Here is a 24,783-nt window from a genome sequence, read left to right as displayed (position 1 = left end):
GCAATTCTTCAAACTAAAGTTTAACCATTAGAGATACTGTATTTAAAAGGACAGGATAGCACATCATTATTTTGTTATGTATTATCTGACATTCAAATATTGATTTAAGGTACATATATAAACATGTTTCCATCTGATACAATACATTAATATTCGTTTAATGAAATATTTTTGACTTAGGCCTATTAAATGAGAAGAAAAGAGCTTGTCCATCACCAAGGATGTAAGGTCTGTATTATTCTATTATTCCAATTGTTTATTAAGTTATATCATGACGTGTGATTCGGTCTTCACAACAACCTGGCATCCACAAAGTAAATACTGAAGTAGTCAAGTAAACTCATCTGGTATTTTTTCCCCCATTTTAGGTCACTTTTCATAGATATTGTTTATCTTTTTGATCGGTTTGTCTCCCCTTGTGGTCACTTTTTTGTGTCTTTATAGTTGCTTGTGTTTGTTTTTCTGTCTGCATTTCTTTTGTTCTTAAAAGTTGAGACTCTTTGTGGGTAAATTGTGTCTATTTGTAGTCGTTGTGTGTTCCTTTGAGGTTGTTTTTGGGCCCCTGACACTTTGGCCCCTGTAATCCATGGGACTGTTCAGTAAACCACCCATATCCATCACTTTTGCTTCCACTAAAACACAACCCGATCTACACTTTTATCGCAATGACCGTCAGTAACAAGTCAGGGCTATCACAAAAGCGCTCTTTTAGAATTATTCACAACATAAACACTCTTAGTTTCGCTTTCATTTCTCTTGTTGAAACGTAACACAGCAACGCCTCATTGTGACTCACATCTGATCTGAAGTTTGCTTTGTGAGTGCTGAGAATCAGCTGTGACTTGGGCAGGTGTGTGACAACATGTTTTCTTGGGGAGAGGACAGTCACAGGGGCTTCTTGCTAAAAGATCGCTCAAATATTGGCCCCCCTAAAGCAGAGGGGCTTCATCATCTCCAGCTCAGTTATCACCTCACGGCTCTGTCTGCGGGTCACACTGTGGTCGCTTTCCTCAAAAGTAATGGCAACGCGTTTATCATTCCCACCACTGAGAGGAAAGATGGGAGAAGAGTCAGAGGAAAACAGAGTGAGTGTTAGTTCTCTTCTGCCTTAATGCAATCATGTACACCATGTTTTACTCAGTCTGTTACTCTCGTGTAAAATGTGTTTTTGTAGTAATTCAGACATAAATATGTTTGGATAAAATTGAGAGACGACTGCAATTTTCCAGAGATGGGAGAGGTACTCAGATCTTGTACTTCAGTCAAATTAGAAGTACCAGAGTGTAGGAATACTCTGTTACAGTAAAAGTCCTGCATTCAAAAGGTTACTCAAGTAAAAGTTGCAAAAGTATTCTCATCAAAATATACTTTAAGTACCAAAAGTAAAAGCAGTCATTGTTTGATTGGTCCATTTCAGAATAATATATCTGAAATGTTTTATATTTATTGATCATTAAAGTGTTCTCAAAGCTGGTAAAGGTGCAGCTTTATGGACTTTGTATACGGAAGGGTAGCTGCTGAATTTACTCGAGGTGACATATAATAGTTTACCGTAATGACTGTAAAACTCTCAGTAACAACTCCAGGGCAGTCACAACAACGCTCTTTTAGAACTATACACACCGTTTAAAGAAAGCTCTTAGTTTCACTTTCGTTTCTCTTGTTGAAACACAACACAGCAACGCCTCATTGTGACTCACAGCTGATCTGAAGTTTGCTTTGTGAGGGCTGAGAATCAGCTGTGACTTGGGCTGGTGTTTCATGTTTAGATGTATTGGCAGGAACTTAAATTGGTTATAATAGCAAATAATATGCTGGATTTAAGACATTCATACATTCCCAAGAAAACAAGTTCATATTTATTTTCAGATAACACATTACTTATGTTTAATCCCATGAAGTGTTCAAAATGATATAGAGGAATAACCCTGATTTACAATAACAGTTTTCATGCATGTTTGCATCTTGTCATCCAATCTTTCACATCACTCTTTGCTGTCTTTCTGTGTACTCTCAGAGTATGTGAATTTTAAAGACAAGATAAAGGCTGTTAGTTGTGGAGATGATACTGTCACACTGCTGTCTGAGAGAGGACAAGTTCTCTGTGCGGACAAAAAGCTTGTTCCAAGGTAAGGAATCACTGAGGTTATACCATCCATCAATGTCCTGAATTTGCATCTAAATCTATTAAGTTGTAAAAATGTGTCTACACTTGATTCTTGTTCTCTCAGGCCTCTGAAGATGTTGTGTGCAGTTTCGCAGGTCGCCTGTGGGAGCCATCATTCAGTTGCCCTGACCAAAGGTACCGTAAAGGCCTTGGTGCAGGGGAGAGCAGTTGTCCACTAATTTGGTGATCACATTGTTCATGAAATGCTGAGGGGCTGGACATCTCTAAGCGGTTGACCAATCACAACAGATCCAGCCAGCTAACCAATCAATAATAGCAAAATATGTCCCGTTTAACTTCTAATATTTAATGTCTAATATTTTATTCTTTTTATTTTATATTATCTTAGTTGGACATTTTACTTTAAATTATTATGATTATATTGTATCTTATGTCATTTTATATTTTTAATGCAAATTCGTACTTTTTAGGTTTGTATAAATATTTAGAATATTTTTCATTTTCAAGAACTGTCAAGAAACCCAATTAACTCCAGGATTTATGATCCGGAGGTATGGGCATCGCCTCCAAAAAACCTACCATTGGACGTTGATAATAATTATTGTAATAACAAAACCTGTCTCTCAAAAAATCATTGATGACAAAGTAGTTTGCCAAAAAATGATGCATTAGGGAAGTTCTATAAAAGTCAGTGTTTTCTCCACAGACGGCCGGGTTTTTGTATGGGGCCAGGGCTCCAGGGGCCAGCTGGGTCTGGGGAAACAGCAGCCCAGCACCAAAGGCCCACAACACCTCAAATCTCTGTCAGCGATCCCTCTGGTGCAGATAGCTGCAGGGGGGGAGCAGAGCTTCGCCCTCTCTGTCTCTGGAGCGGTGTTCAGCTGGGGCGGGAACCACTGTGGGCAGCTCGGCCTGGGAGACACTACAGGTACTTGTGAAGTAGTATTGACACAGCACTAGCATTTCAACCCTATTACAGTATACTATTTACATTGTATAAGAACTTGTTATTATTTTTCTACAGACAGACATACACCAACTCCTGTTCGTTGTCTGAACTTGAAGAAAACTATTCACGTTTCCTGTGGAAAGGACCACACCGCTACTTTGACAAAGGTTTGGTTCCTGAGTTTTGCCCAACATGCTCTTTGGTAACTTCTCGTAATTTTGTGTGCTGTATTGTAAGTGTATTGTAAGACAGCAGACATAGTGTACATAACATGATTTTAATTTACTCATCAAACAACACCCTTATACACATGCAATACCTTTTTACTGGCTCACATGGTAAAATGTGGTGGTTAAAAGTGCACAAAAAACACAACAAACAGTCACAATAAAGAGTGCAATATTATCACAAGTGTAAACTGCTACTTTTATATCTCCAAAAGTATTGACATCAATTTGGTTAATATAACATTGAGTCATGAGTATGCATAGTGCACAGACTTAAACTTGCTTTAACAAATCAGTTTTGACTTTTGGAGGTTAATATGGCGAGCTTTAGCTGACAGTTGCTTATTTTTATATCCATATGTATATACAAATACAAATAATTCACTGAAAACAGCTGCCTGCTTCTGCTGAAACAGTGCTGGTGAGAGCAGAGAGTCTGAACCAAAACAGTATAATAAAAGGCCGTAAAGCTATCGAAATTAGCTTTAAAGCTAAGACGCTTTACAGAGCTGATGTAAACAGTAGACTTTGAATCAGTGGTTAACATAAATAGTTCAAATTAAATACCTTTTATGCAACATTGGAACCTTTAAGATCCTTTCCCGAGAAACCCCTGTCATAGATTTGTACATGTGTAATAATAAACAATATGTGAGACTGATGGTTGTCTGGTTGCTTCCTCAGGACGGTGCAGTGTTTACATTTGGCTCTGGTAAATATGGACAGCTCGGGCACAACTCATTCAGAGATGAACTACGACCTCGGCTTGTTGCAGAGCTCTGGGGGGCAAAGGTCACCAAGATCGCTTGTGGAAGGTAGAAGTATCTCACCTTTTATAACATCAAAGTATATCAAAGTGTGTGTATGTGTCTCCGATGACATTAAAATGATTTTCCATTTACTCAGACATCACACATTGGTGTTGATGGACTCCAAGAGGGTCTACTCCTTTGGGTGTGGAGAGCAGGGGCAGCTGGGACATGGAAAGGAGAGTCATCCATCTGTGCCGCTACCTGTTCAACTGCCAAAAGGTATCTACATGGTGAAAAATAGATTCAATAATGCAAACATGACGAATGATTTCACAGTGATTTCACCCTTATGCTGTTATTATTCCAGACACCAGCGGAGATGCTGTAATTAGAAACATCTTCGCAGGGGGAAACTGTTCGTTTGCAACTTACACGTCGACTGAGGTACCATCAGAAAAACATATAAGGCAGACCATAATGGTCATGGGTTTAATCATGTTAACATTCATTCACTCTTTTATTTCGCAGGATGTACAGCAGGAGGCAAACACTGTCAGAGTCAACACTGTAACACACTGTCTTGATCACATGATCGACAAATGGACCGCTGAGTGTGATTCAAAGTCTTGGAAACAGATAAAACAGTAAGTATATTTATTATATTATTACTTTGTTGAGTAGCCAGAACTTCTATGGACTACATGACAGAAGTGATTGATTTGGATCCGTAGCGGTTAATAGTGCAATGACCTTGATTTAAAATCTTCACAGGGAAATTTGCAGGATGTTTTCCTCTGTTTCCTGTGTGAATGCAAGCTTCCTTGAGAAAAGGTAAACACAGTATATAAACATTACAGTCATTTCTTTTTATCTGGTGAATTATAACATCTACTTTAAAGCTGTGCTTGTTGCCCTAGAGATCTGTCAATTAATCCACAACTTTATACATTTCAAATAATACTTTGATCCCCTACAACTTAGTAGAACCATCAAAAAGGTCCTGTTTTAAGCCTGAAAATTCCCCTGTGTCCATGTGCTGGCGCGGCTTAGAACCAGACACACATAAAAATCATCCCTATTTTATGGTTTATTTTTTACATTGCAATACATATTGCAGAAAAAGAATATTGTAATGTTATGGTGAAGCCATACATTTTATATTGGCAGGTTAATTTAATCCCGAAATTATGAATGACTTTATTTATTTGTGCCCAAATCAGCAAAACACTTAAACTATAGGATGATTAAGGTAAAAAGTCAGTGTCTTGGTTAACACGCTAGCATGATGATGTTAGCATTTCTCTGAAAGCACCAATGTGCCTAAATCTCGCAGAGGTATGGAATGGTCATGCCCTTTTTTTCTTTGTGTTTATAGCAAAGATGAACATTTCCAGACTTCACCAAAGTACTGTGGCCTGAACCTGCCAATAGCACAACTTGCTTTCCAGAAACTGGTAAAGAAGGACAAAGTGTTTGCAGAGGTAAGGGTATTAAAGGTTTTGTCTTGTTAAAGTTATGTACCTTCAGTATGTTCAGTATTTGTTACTGACAAAAAAAATGGAATGGTGAGATTAACTCTATAATTAGTCTTAAACTTGTCGGAAGTGTTTAAGATTGACCAAATAGTCCTGATCCCTTGGCGTCTTTCTCAAACTAACAGGTTGAAAATGCTCTCTTGCACTTGCCCTCCTCCCTTGATAAGAAGCCAGTGGGAGTGGAGGGGTTGAGGATCTTCCTGATCCTCAATGAGCTCCTGCATGTCATCCAGAACCACCAATCTCCTCTAAAGAGCATAAAGCTCGCTAAGGCGGTCTCTGCTGCTGTATTAAACTTGTCTGCTGGCAGCCTCCAGGTCATAGGTAACGTCACCTCTACACATCAGCATCAGTTTTTGATAAAACATTACACATCAAAATGTATAATTATTGAGTGATGAGCAACTCCATTAAAACAATAAGAGTTTGGCTGCACTATATACACCAGTTGCTCCACTGTTGTATTTCTGAAAAGGTAGCTGTGTTATTAAAACACATTGATGTAACCCTGGTAACCATAGGTGTCACCAATTCAACCAGCCAGAGACTTTAAGGATTATAGGTTTATAACTTTTAATAGTTTTAGGGTCCTTCACATCTGCTCAGTGTTTCCTGCTCACTGATGTGAATGTCTGCCAATCTCCATGTTGTCCTCCTCAGGGGACTGGTGGACCTCACTGCCACCCTCCACCATGATTACACATGTTGAGGTGTGGAAGCAGGCCCTCTCGGTGATCCTGTCTGACAAACCTGATCTTCGAAACTCAGAAGTCAGAAACCTGCTACTAGTCCTCCAGCATATGTACAACGTGAGTATCAGTTATAGGCTGAATTTTTACGAAAGTCACAGAGCATGAACCAGTAATCCCCCTTACTGTTAGCACAAAATAAAGCTTTTAAATTGCTGAACCTTTTCCCTAATAAACATAACACTTGTTTTTAAGGTCAATAGCAGGACTGCAGAACCTCAGAAGATTCCAGAGAGTGAATTCTGTTTGTTGATGAACAAAAACATGTATTTGGAAGATTGGCTGCTTTGGCGTTTGGGATCACAGTACAAGGTACAAAAAAAAAGTAGAAAGAAGCTATAAAAGTGCATTCAGAAGAGTCATTAGTCGTGGACAGATAGACCAAGGACAAACACACACGTCCTATAACAATCTAATCTGTTTCCCCTTTCAGAGGAATACTGAGCCACTTATCCTTTGTAGCTTTCCTTCTGTGATGGATCTGGAGTCGAAGAAATATGTTTTTGACCTGAATGTTCATTACACCAAGGTAACTCAGGTTCAGTACCTCATGAGAATTAAAAAAACACAAAGAAGTAAGCTGTCAGTTACAAAACAGAGAAGTCGTCAAATAAGTTATGAGAAATTAAATCTGTAATATCCCTGTATTTCAGTTTAAAGCACAAAATCGCATTACCTGTGAAATCACTCGCGAAAACGGAGTGCCTCAGCCTCAAGACCTTGTTTTTGAAGTGGACGTGAGGCGAGGTTCAGTTTTGAAAGACACCTTCGAACATCTGGCTCTTACTAATCAGAGTCACTACAAGATTCCACTTGTGGTAATAAACCTTTATTGTGCGTAAAACCTTGCATCATTGTTTATTGAACCTTGTATGAGCTGCTGTATATTTTTTTCCTTTTCACCTTGTAGGTTTATTATGATACAAACTTGGCCGGCGTAAGGGATTTGTATGGCTACGTAAAAGACTTTTTTTACGAAGTATTTCACGAGATGGTGTCAGCTGAAACCGGGATGTTCATGTACAATGACTCCAAGACACTGGCATGGTTCCCATCCAAAGTAAGATGATAAGTATGTAATGATAAAAAGGACCCAATGGTCTTTCCACAAAAATAATTGTCATCCTTTTATTTCTCCACTTTTCTGGTAAAAAATGTTCTCTTCCAACAACACCAGGCAGCACCAGAGGACCAGAGGTACTTACACTTTGGGGTTCTGTGTGGATTGGCCTTGTACAACCAGTGTATCCTTCACCTACCCTTCCCACTGGCTCTTTTCAAGAAGCTGCTCGGTGTGAAGCCTTCACTGGGGGATATGATGGAATTCAGCCCCTGTGTTGGAGAGTAAGGACATTCACTTTAATCACACACATGTTTGGTTAGGGGTCTGGTCAGAATATACATTGTAAAGCATCTTTAAAATCTTGAATATTGTATTTTGTATCGTGTTTCAAGGTGTCTGAAGAACATCCTGGAAGACTACACAGATGATGAAATAGAAACCCTCGACATGGATTTCTCGGTATGTGTTTTACAGTCTTCATCCTCTTGATATCAAACTGACAACATCTATATTTTTTTCCCAAAGCAGTGGTATCACCTTTTTCTTCTGATCAACAGATCAACTGGGATGGAACAAACATTGACCTGGAACCTAAAAATCCTGTGAAGCTTTTGACAGGTCAAAATAAGTAAGAGCCATGAAAGCATTTCTATGATTGTTTTGTGTGTTTTTAAGTACAGAATACACTCTTAAGTAGTATGTAACTCAGAATCTGTTTTAAATACAAGCTGTACATTTCACCGGACGTTACACGCCCAAGTTTGACCGTGGCATCATTTGTGTTTACAAGCGTCACTCAAACTAGGCTAAGCTACCGTTGTAGCTTCTCTGTCCACAACCGCTTCATTCACCCCACCCAGGGCGAATTGCCATCTAACCGCGTCTTCACGTTGACCTAACATGTAGGGAGAGAGAGAGTATTTTCTCCTAAATCATTGCTTTTACCTGCTAGGAAATACCTATGAAATCAAATAATTTATTTCTGTCGCTAACCTGTAAAAAGATATTTAATACACCGATTAATTTATTTATATCAGTCTTGGTTTGTGTAACACTATCATCAGTCCTGTCTTCCTGTCAGAGTGGATACTCACAACTTTAATCTGCTGAACAGGAAGGAGTATGTTGAAGCCTACGTGAATCATGCCTTCAACACATCAGTGCAGGGTGTGTTTCAGGACTTCAAGCGGGGATTCTTCCAGGTGTGTGAGGAGGATTTGGTGAAGCTGTTCCGACCACAGGAGCTGCAGGGAGTGCTGGTGGGCAAAGACTTCAATGACTGGGCTAAACTGAAACAGGTACAGTCCAAAACAAGAGCTTTTCAAGTTCTAGTTTTCTGTTAAACTGATTTGTCCCATCCTTGTGTGCTTGATTTGAATACTACAACAATCTTATAAGAACTATTTGTCTGTTTCACTGTATTTAGGCCACAGTTTATGAGGGGGCGTACAACACGACCCCTCAGCACCGCACCATACAGATGTTTTGGGAGGTTTTTGATGATCTAACGGAGGATCAGAAGAAAGCTTTCCTTTGTAAGTATTGTACCTGATTAAAACAAGGACAAATTATCAATTTCATGAATCATTAATGTAGATGGTTCATGAAAGGTTTATATTTACTCTGCACACTTAGTACCTGGTAAGTTCTGTATCTGGTGGTTGCTTAGAGTCATTAAAAGTTCTTACAGTGGCTTTAAAATCTTCTAATGAGCCACTATAAAGTGGTCCTAAAATCAGGAATAGACTTAACATTTTACCACTCATTGTTCCCTTGTCTTGAAGTCAACGTTTTTTTAAAAGTTATTGTAGTCAGAAGCCTGAAATTAGATCTTTGGTTAAAACAAGTTGTTGTTTATAGCCAAACGTTAGCTTTTTATTTCTGTCAATTCCATTTACGCTTCAAAAATCACAAAGTGGTGTTAATTTGTGGAGATTATCCTGCTGGACAAAACATGTTAAGTATTATAAACGTGTTGGCCACAAAGCTATTTTCGAGAGAATAACTCTCAAATTGATAGTTTGAGGGGTATACTTTGTTGATTGCTCTAGTAAACAAAAATCATTTCACATTCAGGTCTGATTTATAGGAAGAGCCGTGCAAGCTTTAACATGAAGCAAACAAATAAAAGTAAAAAACTCACTAATTATCAATTTTCCCTCCACCAGGGTTTGTGACCGGTTTTGAACGGGTGCCTATTCTTGCCATGGAAAAGTTCACAATGAAAATCCAAATTCAAGAAGTCGAAGACTACCCTGACGAGTACTACCCCAAGGCACATACATGTTTCTCAGGCCTGGAGCTGCCCTTGTACTCAACAAAAGAGATTATGCGAACCAGGCTGACCGAGGCTCTGAGCAGCAATAAAATCATCTTCAAAGATGCTGGGCTGAACTCTGATGGTGTCTAGTCCAAACAGAAGACTGGACATTGTCATTGAGCACTTTTTAAACAAAGAAGCACCCTTTGTAGTATTGCTACCTGTTTATTAGCAAACTGTATGGCTGGGAAAATATTGATTAATAGGATGAAGTGCGTGGTGGGTTTGTATCAGATATCCTTCCGTAATAGCAAAAACGCTGATAGAGAGTATACTCTATCTTTGCATGTATTTACATATTTCAGAAAAGCCCTATTTAAGTATTATTGTCAGATAATAAAGGGTGTGACCTTTTTTTTAAAAATATTTTGGTAAGTTATATTACTAATTATCCGTTTTCTTTCTTGTTATCCCACTGTCTACTAAGCAATAGGACCCCCCTCTCTCAAGGTGTTTGGTTCTTTCCAGTTGGAACAATTCCCTACTGGACTGTGTTTGTAAATTGTTGAATTATTGCTGAGTTATTGTTTCTCCGACGATTTTAAGGGAGCAAGTTCCTTTATTTGTTGCTCTTTACTTTACTAAATTGCCAAATGATCATTGGAGCGAGGGGCGGGGCCAAACTCGGAAGTCATTTTGAAACAAAAGGCCTCTCCTGGTAAAGGACACCTGTATTGATGGTATAAGAAAGTTTTAGCATATCTTGGGAATTTTCTGGACAGGAGGGAGAGAGGCTTTCATGGTCTCACAGCTTATGTTGATAAGACTCGTTGTGGAGAACAGGGTAAAGGAGAGAGGAAAGGAGGAAATGTGGAGGCATGAGAAGTCCTTCCCTCTGAAGCAGCTCGTGAAGCGACATGCCGACATTTCTATTCTTTATGTTGTATCTTTAAAACATGTTGATATTGTTCATACTTGGTTTTATTTATTGTTTGTGTTATCTGGGTCATGTGTAGAGAGCCGACTGTGTGTGTTCAACAGCAATCATAGATCAACACATCAATTGTTTCTGGAAACACCTGCTGTACACAAATAAAAGTTCAAACAATTTACATGTTTTCAATTTAATGCATAGTATGCTCCGTTACAAACATGGCACCGGTGAAGTCTTACATAAAGTTGCACGTCTTCCCAATCCGTCATTCAGACTTAGACTTGATAGAAGTTGAGCTGTGAAAACTGGAGAGTTTAACTCTTTGATACCTGATCCCCATTGAAAACTACTTCTGAATAACAAACTGTTGGCTAGCTGAACTGGAGACAAACCAAGAGTAAATCTAAAGCAACAACTACCTGCTGAAAACATGCTTCACCTGGACCACCTGCGGAGGACCGCATGCTGAGAAATATTTTCATTACAAGCCAAAAGTATTAATTCATGTTCATTTACTACTTATAATTTAGTTTGTGTCAGAAAATTGCATTTATTTAAATCAAAGTTTTATCGCTATAATGTGCCCTCACAAAAGCTCTTTCCAACAGGACTGAATCCGTAATCTCTTTTCAAAGCCACCAGACTCCATTCACTGAACAGCCATTTTACCTCACAGAACAGGGGAGCTGCTGGTCTCCTGCTGCCTCCATCTCTTAGTTACTTTGGGTTTTTGAGTAACTTAAACTTGTTAGTTTGGATTCCCCCACGGCACACTGTCAGTGCTGCTGCTGACTTGCAGAGAAAGTATCCTAGAATAGTTTATAATGTAAAGGCAAAGTATGAAATCTGTGTTATAGCATTGTAAACTCTTCATCTGTATAACATGATTATCTATACTTTATTTAAATATTGTTTTACTAACCATCCTTACTTTGATCCTGCTCCACCGTGTACTCAAAGGTGCACGACTCAAAGTGAGAAATATCCACTGTTTTTGTATATTCTCACCAATCCATGTTTATCTTATTTAATATATTACTTGTGAAGTAATACTGTGGACATCAGGGTGTGTGTGAGCTTCTAGTTTTTGTAAACCATGTGATATTATTGTTCCTCTCACTGTTTCATATTTTTTGCTCCTCTTCTCTCCACCACCTGAGCTGCTGTGACTCACTGTGGATAGCAGATGTATTGTGTGAACTAGCTGCAGACTGTCTGATACACCCATCATACATCGTCTGTGTTCCAGTCAATGAGTAATACTGGTATGGTAAGATTACAAAAATAGGAATTTCTTGTTTCAAGGCGGGACTGGGAGTGAAGTCAGTTATTGAATTCAATAAAACACACTGACATCTAAAGTCAACCTTTGTGTTGTTAGATGTTTTTTGTTTTGATTTTACTTTAGTGAGGTAATGAAGCTTTTTTAATTAAAAAGTAATTGCAGGTGTCATCATATGTATGGTGACTAAAACGCTGCCGAAATGTCTTCCTCTCTTTCAACAAGCACCAACTCATCTGAGTTGTTTTTCAACATATGTTCTATCAACACAAATCTAAAGAATTCATCAAGGGGTAACAGGAAATGTAGAAATGTAACTAACATACTGGTATATTGAAGCAATGGCTCATGACATGAAAAAAAAGATGTTAACAGTTTTGTATGATATAAGTATTTAATAGAGTAATTAAGTTTTACTTTGGGTTTGTACGACAAACAAAATTGATTAACCCTGCTCACTTACAATAACAATACAAATCTATAGGTAAAGATGCACTGAGCTATTCTTGGACAGTAAAAAAAAAAACACTAAGAGAATGACAGCTTTTAACTTGAGGGTGGAACTAGAGGAGCGGGCATGTTGTTTCATGACTTTGAAAAGAGCTCTACCAGTGTAGTCTGAGCTTATTTTAGAAAAGCTTTAAATTACATTTTTTTCAGTTGCTTACACACTAAAATTACACTTAAACCATAATTATAATGATCAGGAACAACAAAAATGAGAAAAAAATGACATAGTATAAAAAAACAAATACAGCTAACAAATTGCATAGTAATTCATAAATATCGGAAAACAACAGCTGTCCATATTGATTTACAATTGTTGTAAGTCAAAAATAGGGGAACAAACGACATAGTAAATCAATTGTCTAAAAAACATAATATCTTGGTATGGTGAAAATATCTGAAAAAACTAAGTAGTGTATCAAATGTCAGAAAAAAAACATCATAGCAGAGTTAAAATTATGAATAATATCTTAATATTGAATGTAAAAAGATATCAGAACAAAACAGAGTTTGAATATTTCATAGATGTGTAAAGATAACAGAGCACAAGAGTTATGTTCAGCTATTTGCTCCCTTTAGTCATTAAACCTCTCTTATCTCTAACCTGATGTACTAGGCTAACACATAAACAGAATCCATACTCTCCAGTTTCACTTTCGGGTTTCGTTACCTCAGAAGTGGTGAAGCTCCTCCCACCTCTGACTCAGTGGGCAGGTCATTTTCGTTTCGTCACGGTGTTCAGATATGTTCATCAGTTTTGTTTTCCATTGCTTCCACGCGTAACTTATTAAGTTTCGTTTGTGATTTGCAGGTCTATAAAAAGCAGCTGTGGGTGATCCTGAGACGCATTACCAAAATGTTTTCATGGGGAGAGCACGGCTGCCAGCTAGGAGATGGTTCAAACATCCCAACAGATGATGGAGTTCAGTTTCTAAGCAGTGTTCACATCACGGATCTGTCAGCAGGTCACACTGTGCTCGCCTTTATCCAAGGGAATGGAGAGGCATCCGTTATCCGCATCGATGAGACCGAAGATGGGCGAAGAGTTAGGGGAGAACAGAGTGAGTTATAGTCCTTTTTTTTTAAAGTTATTTTGTGGGGCTTTTGCCTTTAATCGGACAGGAGAGTGACAGGAAAGTGGGGGAGAGAGTCGGGGTGGGATCTGGAAAGGACCACGGGTCAGGAATTGTACGGTGTACGGTGCAGGTGCCCCAGCCAGTTGCACCACGGCCGGGGCCAGTCATTTTTACAAAGTTCTGACAAAAAATAAGTTTATATTTACAGTCATATTGACATTGACATACCTGCTGTGCTTCTCTTAACACTGAGGGGATACATATTTATGTATAAAAGACATGAAAAAGTTGATTTTGCATAATACAGTAGGAGACCTTTCAAGGAGGTAGCTTTCAGAGAGTGTACTTTAATGTAATGCAACATATTTTAAACAGACAGGTTAAAATATATTTGTGTTTTTGTACATAGCAAAATATATGTGAGTACAAGTTATGAAGCTTTGCCAAGAGGAAATTTGTTTTTTAAAGCAATATTTACATAAAACATAAAACCACCTGCTGTGTTTCTGTTTTCTCTCAGAGTTTGTAAAGTTTAAAGACAAGATGAAGGCTTTGAGTTGTGGAGATGATATGGTCACACTGCTGTCTGAAAAAGGACAAGTTCTCTGTGAGGACACAACTCTCATTCCAAGGTGAGGAGCCCCTCAGCTGTCCATTTTGGCATTTTGAATAATGTGACTGTTCTTTAAAGGTGTCTTAAAATATTGATATTGGTGCATGATCGTTAGCTTTTGTTTCTTGGTATTTGAGCTGTGTTTCTTTTCTGCTTATTGTTCTCTCAGGCCTTTGGCAGCTTTGTCTAACATAGAGGTTTCTCAGGTTTTTTGTGGGAGCCAGCATTCAGTTGCCCTGTCGAAAGGTACAGTAAAGTACACAATAAACTGCTGAAAACACAAGACACAAACAAAACATCTAAAATAATCCTATACACAAGAGTTATTGGCAACACATCAATCTCTGTCTTTCAAACACTAGTATTTAAGTGAAGAAATGTAGCTCTTTGCCCTTTAACATTCAGCTTAATCACTTCATTTATATGTACATACCATAACTCAACCATTTAGTTTGATGGTTTCATTTAGTTTATCTTCGTTGTTTTGAGTTTTTGGAATAAAAACACAAGTTTTTGTTGAATTTGTCACAAAGTCCAGTAGTAACCAAGATGAAGTCAGATTATGTAGGAGATACATCGATGATACATCAGCGTACATGTTTCCAATATGGAAGGTTGTTCATATTTTTTTCATAACATATGGCAGGAAAATATACTTTTGGTACCGTAACTTAAAAATGATGTTGTTACACAGTTGTCCACCAGAGGGCGCTCTTATATTAGAGGAAGCTCTCATTCAACACGGGTATTAATGTCTTTAGAGTCACTGTGGTCAAATACAGCTGCTGTCAAGAAATGTAACAGCCACCTTACTAATGGTTAAAACTATTAATCAGAACAAAAATAAACATTTTTGAAATAAGAATCAGAATCAGGTTTATTGCCAAGGTTTACACTTAGTAGGACTGTGCGTTGATGTTTATGGTGCATACATAAACACCAATGTCCAGGACACTGCTCTTTGGGGCTGATTTATCAGATCATTTTTACCCTCCTATATTACGATCCCATTGATCCTAATATATAACAAATATGCCAGGACAGTTTTGTGAAAGTCAAAATGTGTTCTCCACAGATGGTCAGGTGTATACATGGGGCCAGGACTCCAGGGGCCAGCTGGGTCTGGGGAAGAGGCAGCCCAGTGCCAAATCCCCCCAACACCTCAGCTGTCTGTCAGCGATCCCTCTGGTGCAGATAGCTGCAGGGGGGGAGCAGAGCTTCGCCCTCTCTGTCTCTGGAGTGGTGTTCAGCTGGGGCAGGAACCACTGTGGGCAGCTCGGCCTGGGAGACACTACAGGTAGAAAAAGAAGAAATCATTTATGTAACTTAAATATCCTACATGTATTTAAACATATACTTTCTTTGTTACTTGTGAACCTCAACATACATTTGTTTTCTACAGACAGACATACACCAACTCCTGTTCATTACCTGAACACGAAGAAAACTATTCACATCTCCGTTGGAAAGGACCACACTGCTACTTTAACAAAGGTTAGACGAAGAAAGCTGCTTTTTGCAGTATGTGTATATGTATTTGTATATTTATAAATCCTAGCAGACAATGAAAACTCAATGGATAATGATAAAAAAAAGAAATACAAATAAATATTTTGCACTCAAACATATATACAATGTATTAGTACTTCACCAGTACAAGATGTATTTGTGTAAAAGACCCAACTTTACTCCCTCATCAAAGAAATACTACAACAGGCATGGGTTTAAAGTGAGCAGAGAGTGCAAAGTTGATCATTATCAAGAGCCAATCAGAAATCACTGACTCTGCGATTAGACGGGAGAAAAAGCATCATTAAAAATATTATTATTAGATGCTTTTTGTGATGAAAGAAATGATATGATTACGTCATCCAGAATACGTAAATAGGTAACAATGGTTGTCTGGTTGCTTCCTCAGGACGGTGCAGTGTTTACATTTGGCTCTGGTCAATATGGACAGCTCGGGCACAACTTATTCAGTGATGAACTACGACCTCGGCTTGTTGCAGAGCTCTGGGGGGTAAAGGTCACCAAGATCGCTTGTGGAAGGTACAATAGACAATATTCTGATTCAATCTAACTCATCATCAATGCAGTTCAAACATAATTATTATTTTTAAATCTGCTTATTGTGACAGTTGAAAACATTTGCATAGAATGGCAATCTAATTGTGCATAGATCCTTCAGAGAAGAATCAACTATTAAGTTTTATATTTTTAAAGAAATTCAGTATACATTATTTTTGTCTGCAGCTTACAGCAATCTATAGATTTTAACTGGTTAATTAAGAGCTTTGAGGCTCCACAAAAAGCCTCTGTTGTTGACATTAAAATTAATTTGTGCGACTGTATTCTTGTTTTCTCAATCAGACATCACACATTGGTGTTGACCGACTCCAAGAGGGTCTACTCCTTTGGGTGTGGAGAGCAAGGGCAGCTGGGACATGGAGAGGAGAGTCATCCATCTGTGCCGCTACCTGTTCAACTGCCAAAAGGTATCTACATTTCAGTTATAAGTGAATTAATTCCAGTCAGGCAATTCATACATATTTATAAAACATTGTATCCAATATACCATTAAAATAAGATTATACTTATAATTAAGAAGACAATGAATAGACAGGATTGGAAAGCTTCTTCTTTGCCAGATTTGTAACTTACTGTTAAAACTTTGTAGAACTCCACATGTCCTATTACGTACTTATAATCATTTTATGTTGATTTACATTTTTTTTTGTTTAATATATCGGTTTCAATGTAGTATACAAGCGTGACAGTGATTGATGGGGGAAAAAGCCTGTAATATTGACTGAATGCCTACTACAATACATTACACATGGCATGGTTTCATGTCAACTTTTATTATGGTATTATTCCAGATATCCCTGATGGTCCTAAAATAAGAAATATCTACGCAGGAGGAAACTGTTCGTTTGCAGCGTCTGTACAGGTACCAACACAAATACGTTGATCATAATTGTTTGAGGTTTAACCATACTTTAACCCCACAGGATGTTACATGTTAAGTCATTTTCCTAAACCAAACGAATAAAGTATTTATAACTTCTTTAATAGGAAGCTCAAGAGGAGTCAAACACTGACAGCAATGTGAAACAGGACTCTATTAATGACCTGATTGACAAATGGCTCTCTAAAGGCAATTCAAGATCATGGAAAAGGAGACAACAGTAAGTAGCAGTTATCGTATATATATCATTATATTTATGGTTAATGTTATGTGAGGTTGTTATTAAGTATCGTTACACTTGATTAATGCAATATTATATTTTGTGATTCTGTGTCAGTTCTCAAAGACATTAGGTTTTAATTAATAGTTAATATGCATAGATTTGTTGCAGACATTTATTACGTTTATTTTGTGTTTTAAATGCAAATACAATTCCCTCTGTACTGAATGAGCCTTGAATGATGTCATTATGTTAATGTTAAGAAAAAAACAAGAAGTCCAATAGAAGCGTTTCAAGCAGGGGGGGGGGGGGGGACTCCCTCTGGAGGGAACACAGGGATTTTAGCCTTTGCAGACCCTTTACATGCACAAAAACCTATATACAAACTACATGGAAGGGCAAACCACAAAACACATAATAGGGCCTCTTAACCTAGCATAATGTTCTTTAGTCAGTAAATGTTTTTAATATTTTTACTTGATATTGAATATTAACCCCTGTATCCCATTACATAATGTATCGCTAGATTCTTGCCAACACACAGCTGTAGTTTTATGATAGCTATTACCTGCAAACCCTCAATGTCAATGACTAACCACATGAAAACCTTCCAGGAATGTCCACAGGACGTTTTCCTCAGCGTCATGTGTGAATCAAATCTTCATTGACCGAAGGTAAACATCATCTGGGCATGATATATTAATTTTTCCAATATGGTGAATTACATAACAGTTATTCCCTTTTTGTCTCCATAGCCAAGATAAACATTTCCGGACTTCTCCTAAGTACCACGGGCTGGACATGATGCTTGTGCAACGTGCATTCGAGAAACTGGCGAAGAAGGAGGGTCTTTTGAAAAAGGTATGAATTTAAATGTGTTGAGCTTTAATAAACATGTAAGAGTGGGAAGTTTACTTTCAAAACTTTTTCTTAATGCTGTACTTAGTTATCGTGTTACTTTTCCTCAACAGGTTGAGGAAGCTACCTTGCACTTGCTTCCTTCCTTTGATGAGGAGCCAGTGGGAGTGGAGGGGTTGAGGATCTTCCTGATTCTCAATGAGCTCCTGCATGTCATCCAGAAAAGCAAACTGCAGTCGAGCACAAAGCTGGCCGTCGCGATCGCTGCTGCCATACAGAGTCTTTCTGCTGAAAGCCGTCAGGTCATAGGTACAGTAACAAATACTTTTGTGAATATTTGACATTCTTAATTTAAATGTTTCAAATAATCATGTAGTGGTGTGCTCATCAGACGTACAGCAAGGAATAAGGGGTAAAAATTTTAAAAGGTATTTTTCTGACTGTCAAATTGAGAGTAAAACTAAGCAGTGTATGCAAACTTTTGGGGCCCTGCACATGCTGCATTTTAGGCGCACTTATTTCCAATGTTTTCAGGGTAGATGCAAGGAAGGCACACTCCAACACACTGCTCATATAACCAGATACTGTAGCTCACACTGTCGTGTAGCACTGATGCTCCCAAGCTCTCAGAGCGCGGCCAGGCACGCAGCAGTGCACTGATTGTCATGTTACAAGGACCAACCAATCACAGCAGAAAGATCTTTACTTTAGTGAAAATCAGTCTATGGCAAATAATAGAGAAGTTATTTATTTTAGTGCAGAACTTCCGCTACCCTGACGGTAAGATCTGTCCAGAGTGTCCCCTATATTCATTTTGTGAGCAATATTTAGGTAGAACTCCTGTAAGGAAACCAACTGGGACGTTTAGCTGTAGCCCCTGGAAAGACGGCACAAGGGCAGACACCACATTCCAAATGCATGTGTACAGTCCATCACAATATGATGCTTTACGTTAATTGCAATAAGTTGGGTCCTTGTATAGCGTCTAACTTGCTTGCTAATATCAATTCAAATCTCCATGTTGTCTTTCTCAGGGGTCTGGTGGTCCTCACTTCCATCCTCCACCATGAGTAAATATGTTAAAGTGTGGAAGCAGGCCCTCTCAGAGATCCTGTCCAACAAGCCTGTTCCTCAAAACTCAGGAGTCTTAAACCTGCTCCTAGTCCTCCAGTTAATGTACAACGTGAGTATCAATTGTTTTAGTTTTACTGTGAAATATTGACAACCATATTTTCCTCTTTAATGAACTGGATCTTATTATACTGGTTTTAAAGGCCAACAGCAGAATTGCAGGACGAAAGAGACTCCCAGAAAAAGTTTTCTGTATGGGGTTCAGCGAAACCTTTCTTCAAGAAGGTATTGAGCTTTGGCGTTCAAAGTCAAAAATCAAGGTAAAAGGACATTAACCAATCAGCAATCACACAAATATCTGTGATCATCAAGTTTATATTTTTATTATTAAATTGACATCCTTTTTTCAGGATACGGATTATCAGACACTTATCATCTGCAACTTCCCATTTGTGATGGATCTGAAATCAAAGAAAAATGCTTTTGACATCAATGCTATAATCACTAAGGTAACTTGATCCTGGAAGTTTGCTTCTTCGGAGCTAAACCATACAAACAATTTCACTTTGGTTGTCAACTGATATCAGTATTTGTAACTGGGGAGTTAGCGCCGCAAGGGCTCCCGCGACAGAAGCCAAAGCTCTGTTTCTGATACTTACACATCATAATCTCCACATATTAACACCACTTTTATAATGGTTGACGCATTAATCCAATCAGCAGAAGTTAAAAGATAACGTATGGCTTTAAACAAACTACATGACGGCCACATGGCTGCTCATTACCACAGCTAAGCTAAAGGCAGAATTATGTTTGGCATGATGATGTTAGGCAGTTTCATTTAGCTACTCATTGGCAAGAGCTGTTTTTTTTGACACGTACAGAAAAAGCTTTGGACATTCACTAGTGGGGTAATTACTGACATACCTCATGTCATAGAACAAAACATGAAAATCTCTCCAGCTTGTGTTTACCTCATGCTTTATTTCATGCATATAACCCATAAGCACTTCAAAAAAAAGGCTTGACTTTGAGAAAAGGGAACCAGAAGTAGGGAAAAGTTAAACAATTTCAGGGTTTAAAGACTTGTTCCTGCACCACTCTATGTGGCAATATTTTTAATCTGACAACCTATTTAAATCAGCAATCTCATTTTAAAGCTGCACTAATACATTTTTTGTATAAACAAATAATCAAATAACAATGTGCAATGAAAAGGGGGTCACTTTCACTGGCAACCTCACTAATCACCTGAATCATCAGATGCCCTCAGCTTTTTGTTTTAGTCTCAATGTCCATAACTTTACTGACTTGCTATACTTTCCTTACTCTTATGTACCTTTTTCTCGCATCAATTAGAAGCTAATGTTGATTTGAATGCTATACGCTTTGTGTATGCCATTTGTGTATTGGCTACTGTTGCCAAGTTTGCGATAGAGACTATATAAGGTTGACAATGTCAATGCTGTTTTTACAGCTTGTTACGCTGTCCCAAAGTGGTCATAAAATAAATGCAGTTTTAAATAATGTCGTGAAATGCTTGACATGACGCTTAAAATGTATACATTAAAAATGGAGTTCAATTATTTTGTAGCAACAACAACAGGCCAAAGATGGTTTGTTTTTATGGATGGCCTCTTCAGACAAATCCTTATTTTGAACTGAAGCTGAAGCGAGAGTCCCTTTTGGAAGACACCTTCAATCAACTGGCTGCTGCTCCTCACAGTGACCTGAAGAAGCCACTTATGGTAAATATTTAGACTATTTGAGACCTGTTGGTTAAAACTTACCACTGCATGTTTCTTGCTGTTTTGAGTTTTATCTTCATGAGTTATTGAACTGTACGTCACTTTAGATAAAAATGTCAACTAAATCAAATATAACGCTAACGTGATGCAACCTAACAGGAAGAATCTTAAATTTGATCTCTCAGGTCTATTTCGATGAGGACACAAACATCTCACTCGTCTCCAACAGAGACCTTTTTCACCACTCATTTCGTAAGATGGTGTCAAACAAATTTGAGATGTTCATGTTCAACGACCCCGAAAGGCTGGCATGGTTCCGCTCCACGGTAAGTCCTGAGTCAGATGGACTCAAGGGTCCATTTATGTAATGGATTCCATGCTGAAGATGATACGCAACAACAGAATATGCAACATAAATGTAAACAATCACCCTGGATTTTGTTTGTTTTTATCTCTTATCCACACAGGCGACAGATGAGGACAAGACAAACTGCTTCCTGTTTGGGGTTCTGTGTGGATTGGCCTTGTACAACCAGTGCATCATTCACTTACCCTTCCCACTGGCTCTGTTCAAGAAGCTGCTCGGTGTAGAGCCGACACTGGAGGATATGATGGAATTCAGCCCAAGCGTTGGAAAGTCAGTATTCATCCACATTTTATCGTCACACAAATGTGGTGTTTTTGAGCAACACTATGCAACAATACAACTGTACACCTTTTGACATTTATTGACACTACGGTTGTTATTAACTTATTGCACAGTTACAATGACGAAAATGCAATCGTCAGAATTAAAATGCTAACGCTAGGATAAAAACAAACTACATCACGGTCGTATAGTCGGCATCCCCACCCCTAAGCTAAATGCGTTCTCTTGTTGTTGACGCTTCAAAGTCTCTTTTAGTCCTTCTTAGCTACCACCGTTTTTATGACACAGAGAAGCTTAGGATATTCACAAGTGGAGTATTTACTGACGTATGTTATGTCTGAGAACAAAACTTGAAAATCTCTTAGGCTTGTTTGTAACCAAAGACCTTGTTTCAGACAAAAAAACAACATAAAAAGTTATTTCTAAGTTTTAGGACATGTTTCTGCCCAACTCTATTACCCTACAAGTCCTACAGCAAGAAGGCCAGATTGGCATTTGTCCTACAGTTTTGTATATCGTCAAACTCTCACCAACAATTGAAATCAAGGCAGAGATTTACTAGTTGCATTACACTTAATCGTTGCATTGTGTTGCATTAAATTATTTAATTTAAAGCAACACAACGTCTTTTTTAAATTTATTACTCAGATTTTTGTTGAACTTCTGTTTTTTTAGGAGTCTGCAGTACGTCTTAGACACTGAAGATGATACATTTGAAATCCTGGATGCAGATTTTTTGGTAGGTGTTTTACTCTTAAGGTTCACCAGTAGTGTGTTTCGTTTATCTTTGTTATTCAAATATCTTTGCAGTGATTTTACAAACCTGCTCACTTTCTTGATGCCTGAACAGATCAACTGGGATCAGAAAGAGGTTGACCTTGATCCCCAAAATCCCAAAAGGCCAGTGACAGCTCAAAATAAGTAAGACTTTTAGAATATCTAAATTTGCAGTTGTGTATGTGACGAGCACGCAGTTTGGCTTGGTTTCAGAGAAATATTTGTTGACATTTGAATCTGATGAACAGGAAGGAGTTTGTGGATGCCTACGTGAATCATGCCTTCAACACATCGGCAGAGGGTGTGTTTCAAGAGTTCAAGCGGGGCTTCTTCCTGGTGTGTGACCAGGATTCGGTGAAGCTGTTTGGGCCAGAAGAGCTGCAGCGAGTGCTCGTGGGCCAGGAAGCCTATGACTGGGCAAAACTGAAACAGGTACTGTCACAATACACAAGACCTTGTTTTCCTCTGCATCTGATTTGAACTTTTTTTAGCTTGGCTTTTAATTAATCAAAGATTGTAACAAATATTTACTTTGTATACTGAAATTAGAACACAGTTTGGGAATCTCAACTTGGCCACTACACCAGGCAGATGTTTTGGGAAGTGTTTGATGAACTGACAGATGACCAGAAGAAAGATTTTCTTTGTAAGTATTACAAGTACCCAATGTAATCAGCCTATCAATTAACATCCCGAATCATGTCAGTTGGTATAGCATTATTGTTATTAATCACTCATCTATTCAAATAAATAAATAAATCAAAGACAGACAAGAATTAACCTGAAGATTCCTACTTTCTTTCTTTGGGTGTTCCTCAGGGTTCCTGACTGGTTTTAGGGGTGTTCCTATTTTTGGCATGGACGAGGTCAAGATGAAAGTTCTACTCATTCAAATCCAGAGCGGTCAGACCTATGATCAGCACTTCCCTGCGTCTCTGACCTGTTATTCTTTTCTGTACCTGCCCATATACTCATCCAAGGAGATCATGCGAGACAGGCTGACGGAGGCCCTGCTGACGGTGAAAGGATTCTCAGAGTGATGCTGGATGCACAACTTTGCTGGGAAAGGGCGAGCCTGATATTTATTTTGGGATCCCTTTGTTTGTGCTACTTCAGGATTCAATTAAAATTACTTTCATACATGCACATGACTTGACATTGTAAGAGCGTACTTTGAAAAAGCTGACTAAAGAGCTGATCATGCAATAATTTATTTTTAGCCACACTAAGTTGTAGCAACTTAACAGAAAGCACTTTAAGATGCAATCTGTTTTTATTAATTTTGATAGTATAATATGCTGATTTTAACTTTTATTAAAAGCTTTTTATATTTAGATCACATGTTTTATTTGTCAGGAACACAACCATTTTTTTAAATGTGTATTTACTGTATTCAATTCCTCAAAATCCACTAGATTAAAAAACCAATACACTAGATATGGTAAATGAAGTTTGTTTTGGTTATGGGCAGAGCCAATATACGGCTCTGGCTATGGGGTTAGAGAAAAATATGGGTCTTGGGAGAATGCTCAACCTTTGATTTGAATATATTTATGTTGCACTTTATTCCTGCTAGGGGCCATTCTATTTCATTTTACATTTTGACCCTAGTGTATGTTTTATTTGTATCTCAACTCAACTTGAATTTGAAAAAGAACGAATAATAAAAAAATATATTTTCTTCTTTGTGTTTTTGTGCAAAATCTGTAAAGTAGCTTTTTTCGGGGCCACCATGTTTAAAGCAGAGTTATGCCTTGTTATTGAAAATGACTGGACAGATTCACTCCCCTCAATATGCATGGGAATTCATTTATATACAGTATGAGGTCATTCCTGGTTTACTTTAAAGTGGTACCACACGGTAAACCTTACAAATAATACCTTTGACATAATGATGATTAAATATAAGTTAGAGGTAACCTGAATAGCATTTCAGAAAACGTTAATGATGAAGACAATATAAGTAAAGAGAAATAAGTTAGCAAAACAAAGTTTCTAGTGTTTGAATCACATGCCCAAATACAAAATGGAATATTAAAACGAGTTCAGCCCCAGTCAGCTCTTAAATGCCCAATAACTAACTCACATAATGTCAAATACAGGTTTTAGAAAAAAACACTACAATTATTTTTGGAACATCTGATTTTATGTCATAAATTCTGGAAAGTAATTACATTAAAACAGAAGGTAATCAACTATTGGATGAAAAACAATTGCTCAAAGACTTTAAAACAATGAAAATAAATACCGTTAATAATGACAGCAGCAAAAATATATTGATAAAAAAGAAATCTAAGCACCTACCTTCCTTTAATAAAGGTGGAGAGAAAATATTATATGTCCTATTGTACCCAAGAAAAAATAATGTAAAAGATGGGACATTTGATGAATTAATTGAATGCATAGTTAAAAAAGAA

The 24,783-nt window shown here is 37.9% G+C and overlaps 2 protein-coding genes across 2 annotated transcripts; both read left to right on the top strand.

Annotated features, from left to right (window-relative positions):
- Positions 1-815: 815 nt before the first annotated feature.
- LOC134859126 (probable E3 ubiquitin-protein ligase HERC4) lies at positions 816-10,775 on the top strand. The gene is made up of 23 exons (XM_063875467.1): positions 816-1,085; positions 2,018-2,129; positions 2,232-2,302; positions 2,835-3,056; positions 3,153-3,244; positions 3,989-4,119; positions 4,211-4,335; positions 4,424-4,500; positions 4,585-4,700; positions 4,828-4,887; positions 5,432-5,537; positions 5,717-5,915; positions 6,252-6,400; positions 6,536-6,652; positions 6,774-6,869; positions 6,994-7,158; positions 7,251-7,400; positions 7,518-7,684; positions 7,796-7,862; positions 7,961-8,031; positions 8,518-8,701; positions 8,830-8,938; positions 9,572-10,775. The coding sequence occupies exons 1-23, from the start codon at positions 863-865 to the stop codon at positions 9,811-9,813; spliced, it is 3,051 nt and encodes a 1,016-aa protein (XP_063731537.1). The 5' UTR covers positions 816-862; the 3' UTR covers positions 9,814-10,775.
- A 2,392-nt stretch (positions 10,776-13,167) lies between these two features.
- LOC134858791 (probable E3 ubiquitin-protein ligase HERC3) lies at positions 13,168-24,047 on the top strand. The gene is given in 24 exon segments (XM_063874919.1): positions 13,168-13,447; positions 13,983-14,094; positions 14,245-14,321; positions 15,151-15,372; positions 15,478-15,569; positions 15,994-16,124; positions 16,446-16,570; positions 16,955-17,025; positions 17,151-17,263; positions 17,878-17,937; positions 18,019-18,124; positions 18,235-18,430; positions 19,156-19,304; positions 19,396-19,512; positions 19,603-19,701; positions 20,787-20,801; positions 20,803-20,940; positions 21,126-21,266; positions 21,408-21,577; positions 22,265-22,328; positions 22,440-22,510; positions 22,615-22,798; positions 22,916-23,012; positions 23,186-24,047. Coding segments are annotated over 24 exon segments (2,976 nt in total). The 5' UTR covers positions 13,168-13,242; the 3' UTR covers positions 23,407-24,047.
- Positions 24,048-24,783: the final 736 nt, after the last annotated feature.

Source organism: Eleginops maclovinus, chromosome 2 (genome assembly GCF_036324505.1).
Source record: "Eleginops maclovinus isolate JMC-PN-2008 ecotype Puerto Natales chromosome 2, JC_Emac_rtc_rv5, whole genome shotgun sequence".
NCBI lineage: Eukaryota > Metazoa > Chordata > Actinopteri > Perciformes > Eleginopidae > Eleginops > Eleginops maclovinus.
The sequence above is the reverse complement of the archived record's forward strand: the minus strand, read 5'-3'. Positions and strand labels throughout refer to the sequence as shown.

Excerpts from the sequence above, each read along its gene's own strand:
- LOC134859126 (XM_063875467.1), top strand. The coding sequence starts at position 863 with ATGTTTTCTTGGGGAGAGGACAGTCACAGGGGCTTCTTGCTAAAAGAT. Across the intron at positions 3,245-3,988 it reads ACACCGCTACTTTGACAAAG|GACGGTGCAGTGTTTACATT; the intron begins GTTTGGTTCCTG and ends TTGCTTCCTCAG. Across the intron at positions 5,538-5,716 it reads AGGACAAAGTGTTTGCAGAG|GTTGAAAATGCTCTCTTGCA; the intron begins GTAAGGGTATTA and ends TCAAACTAACAG.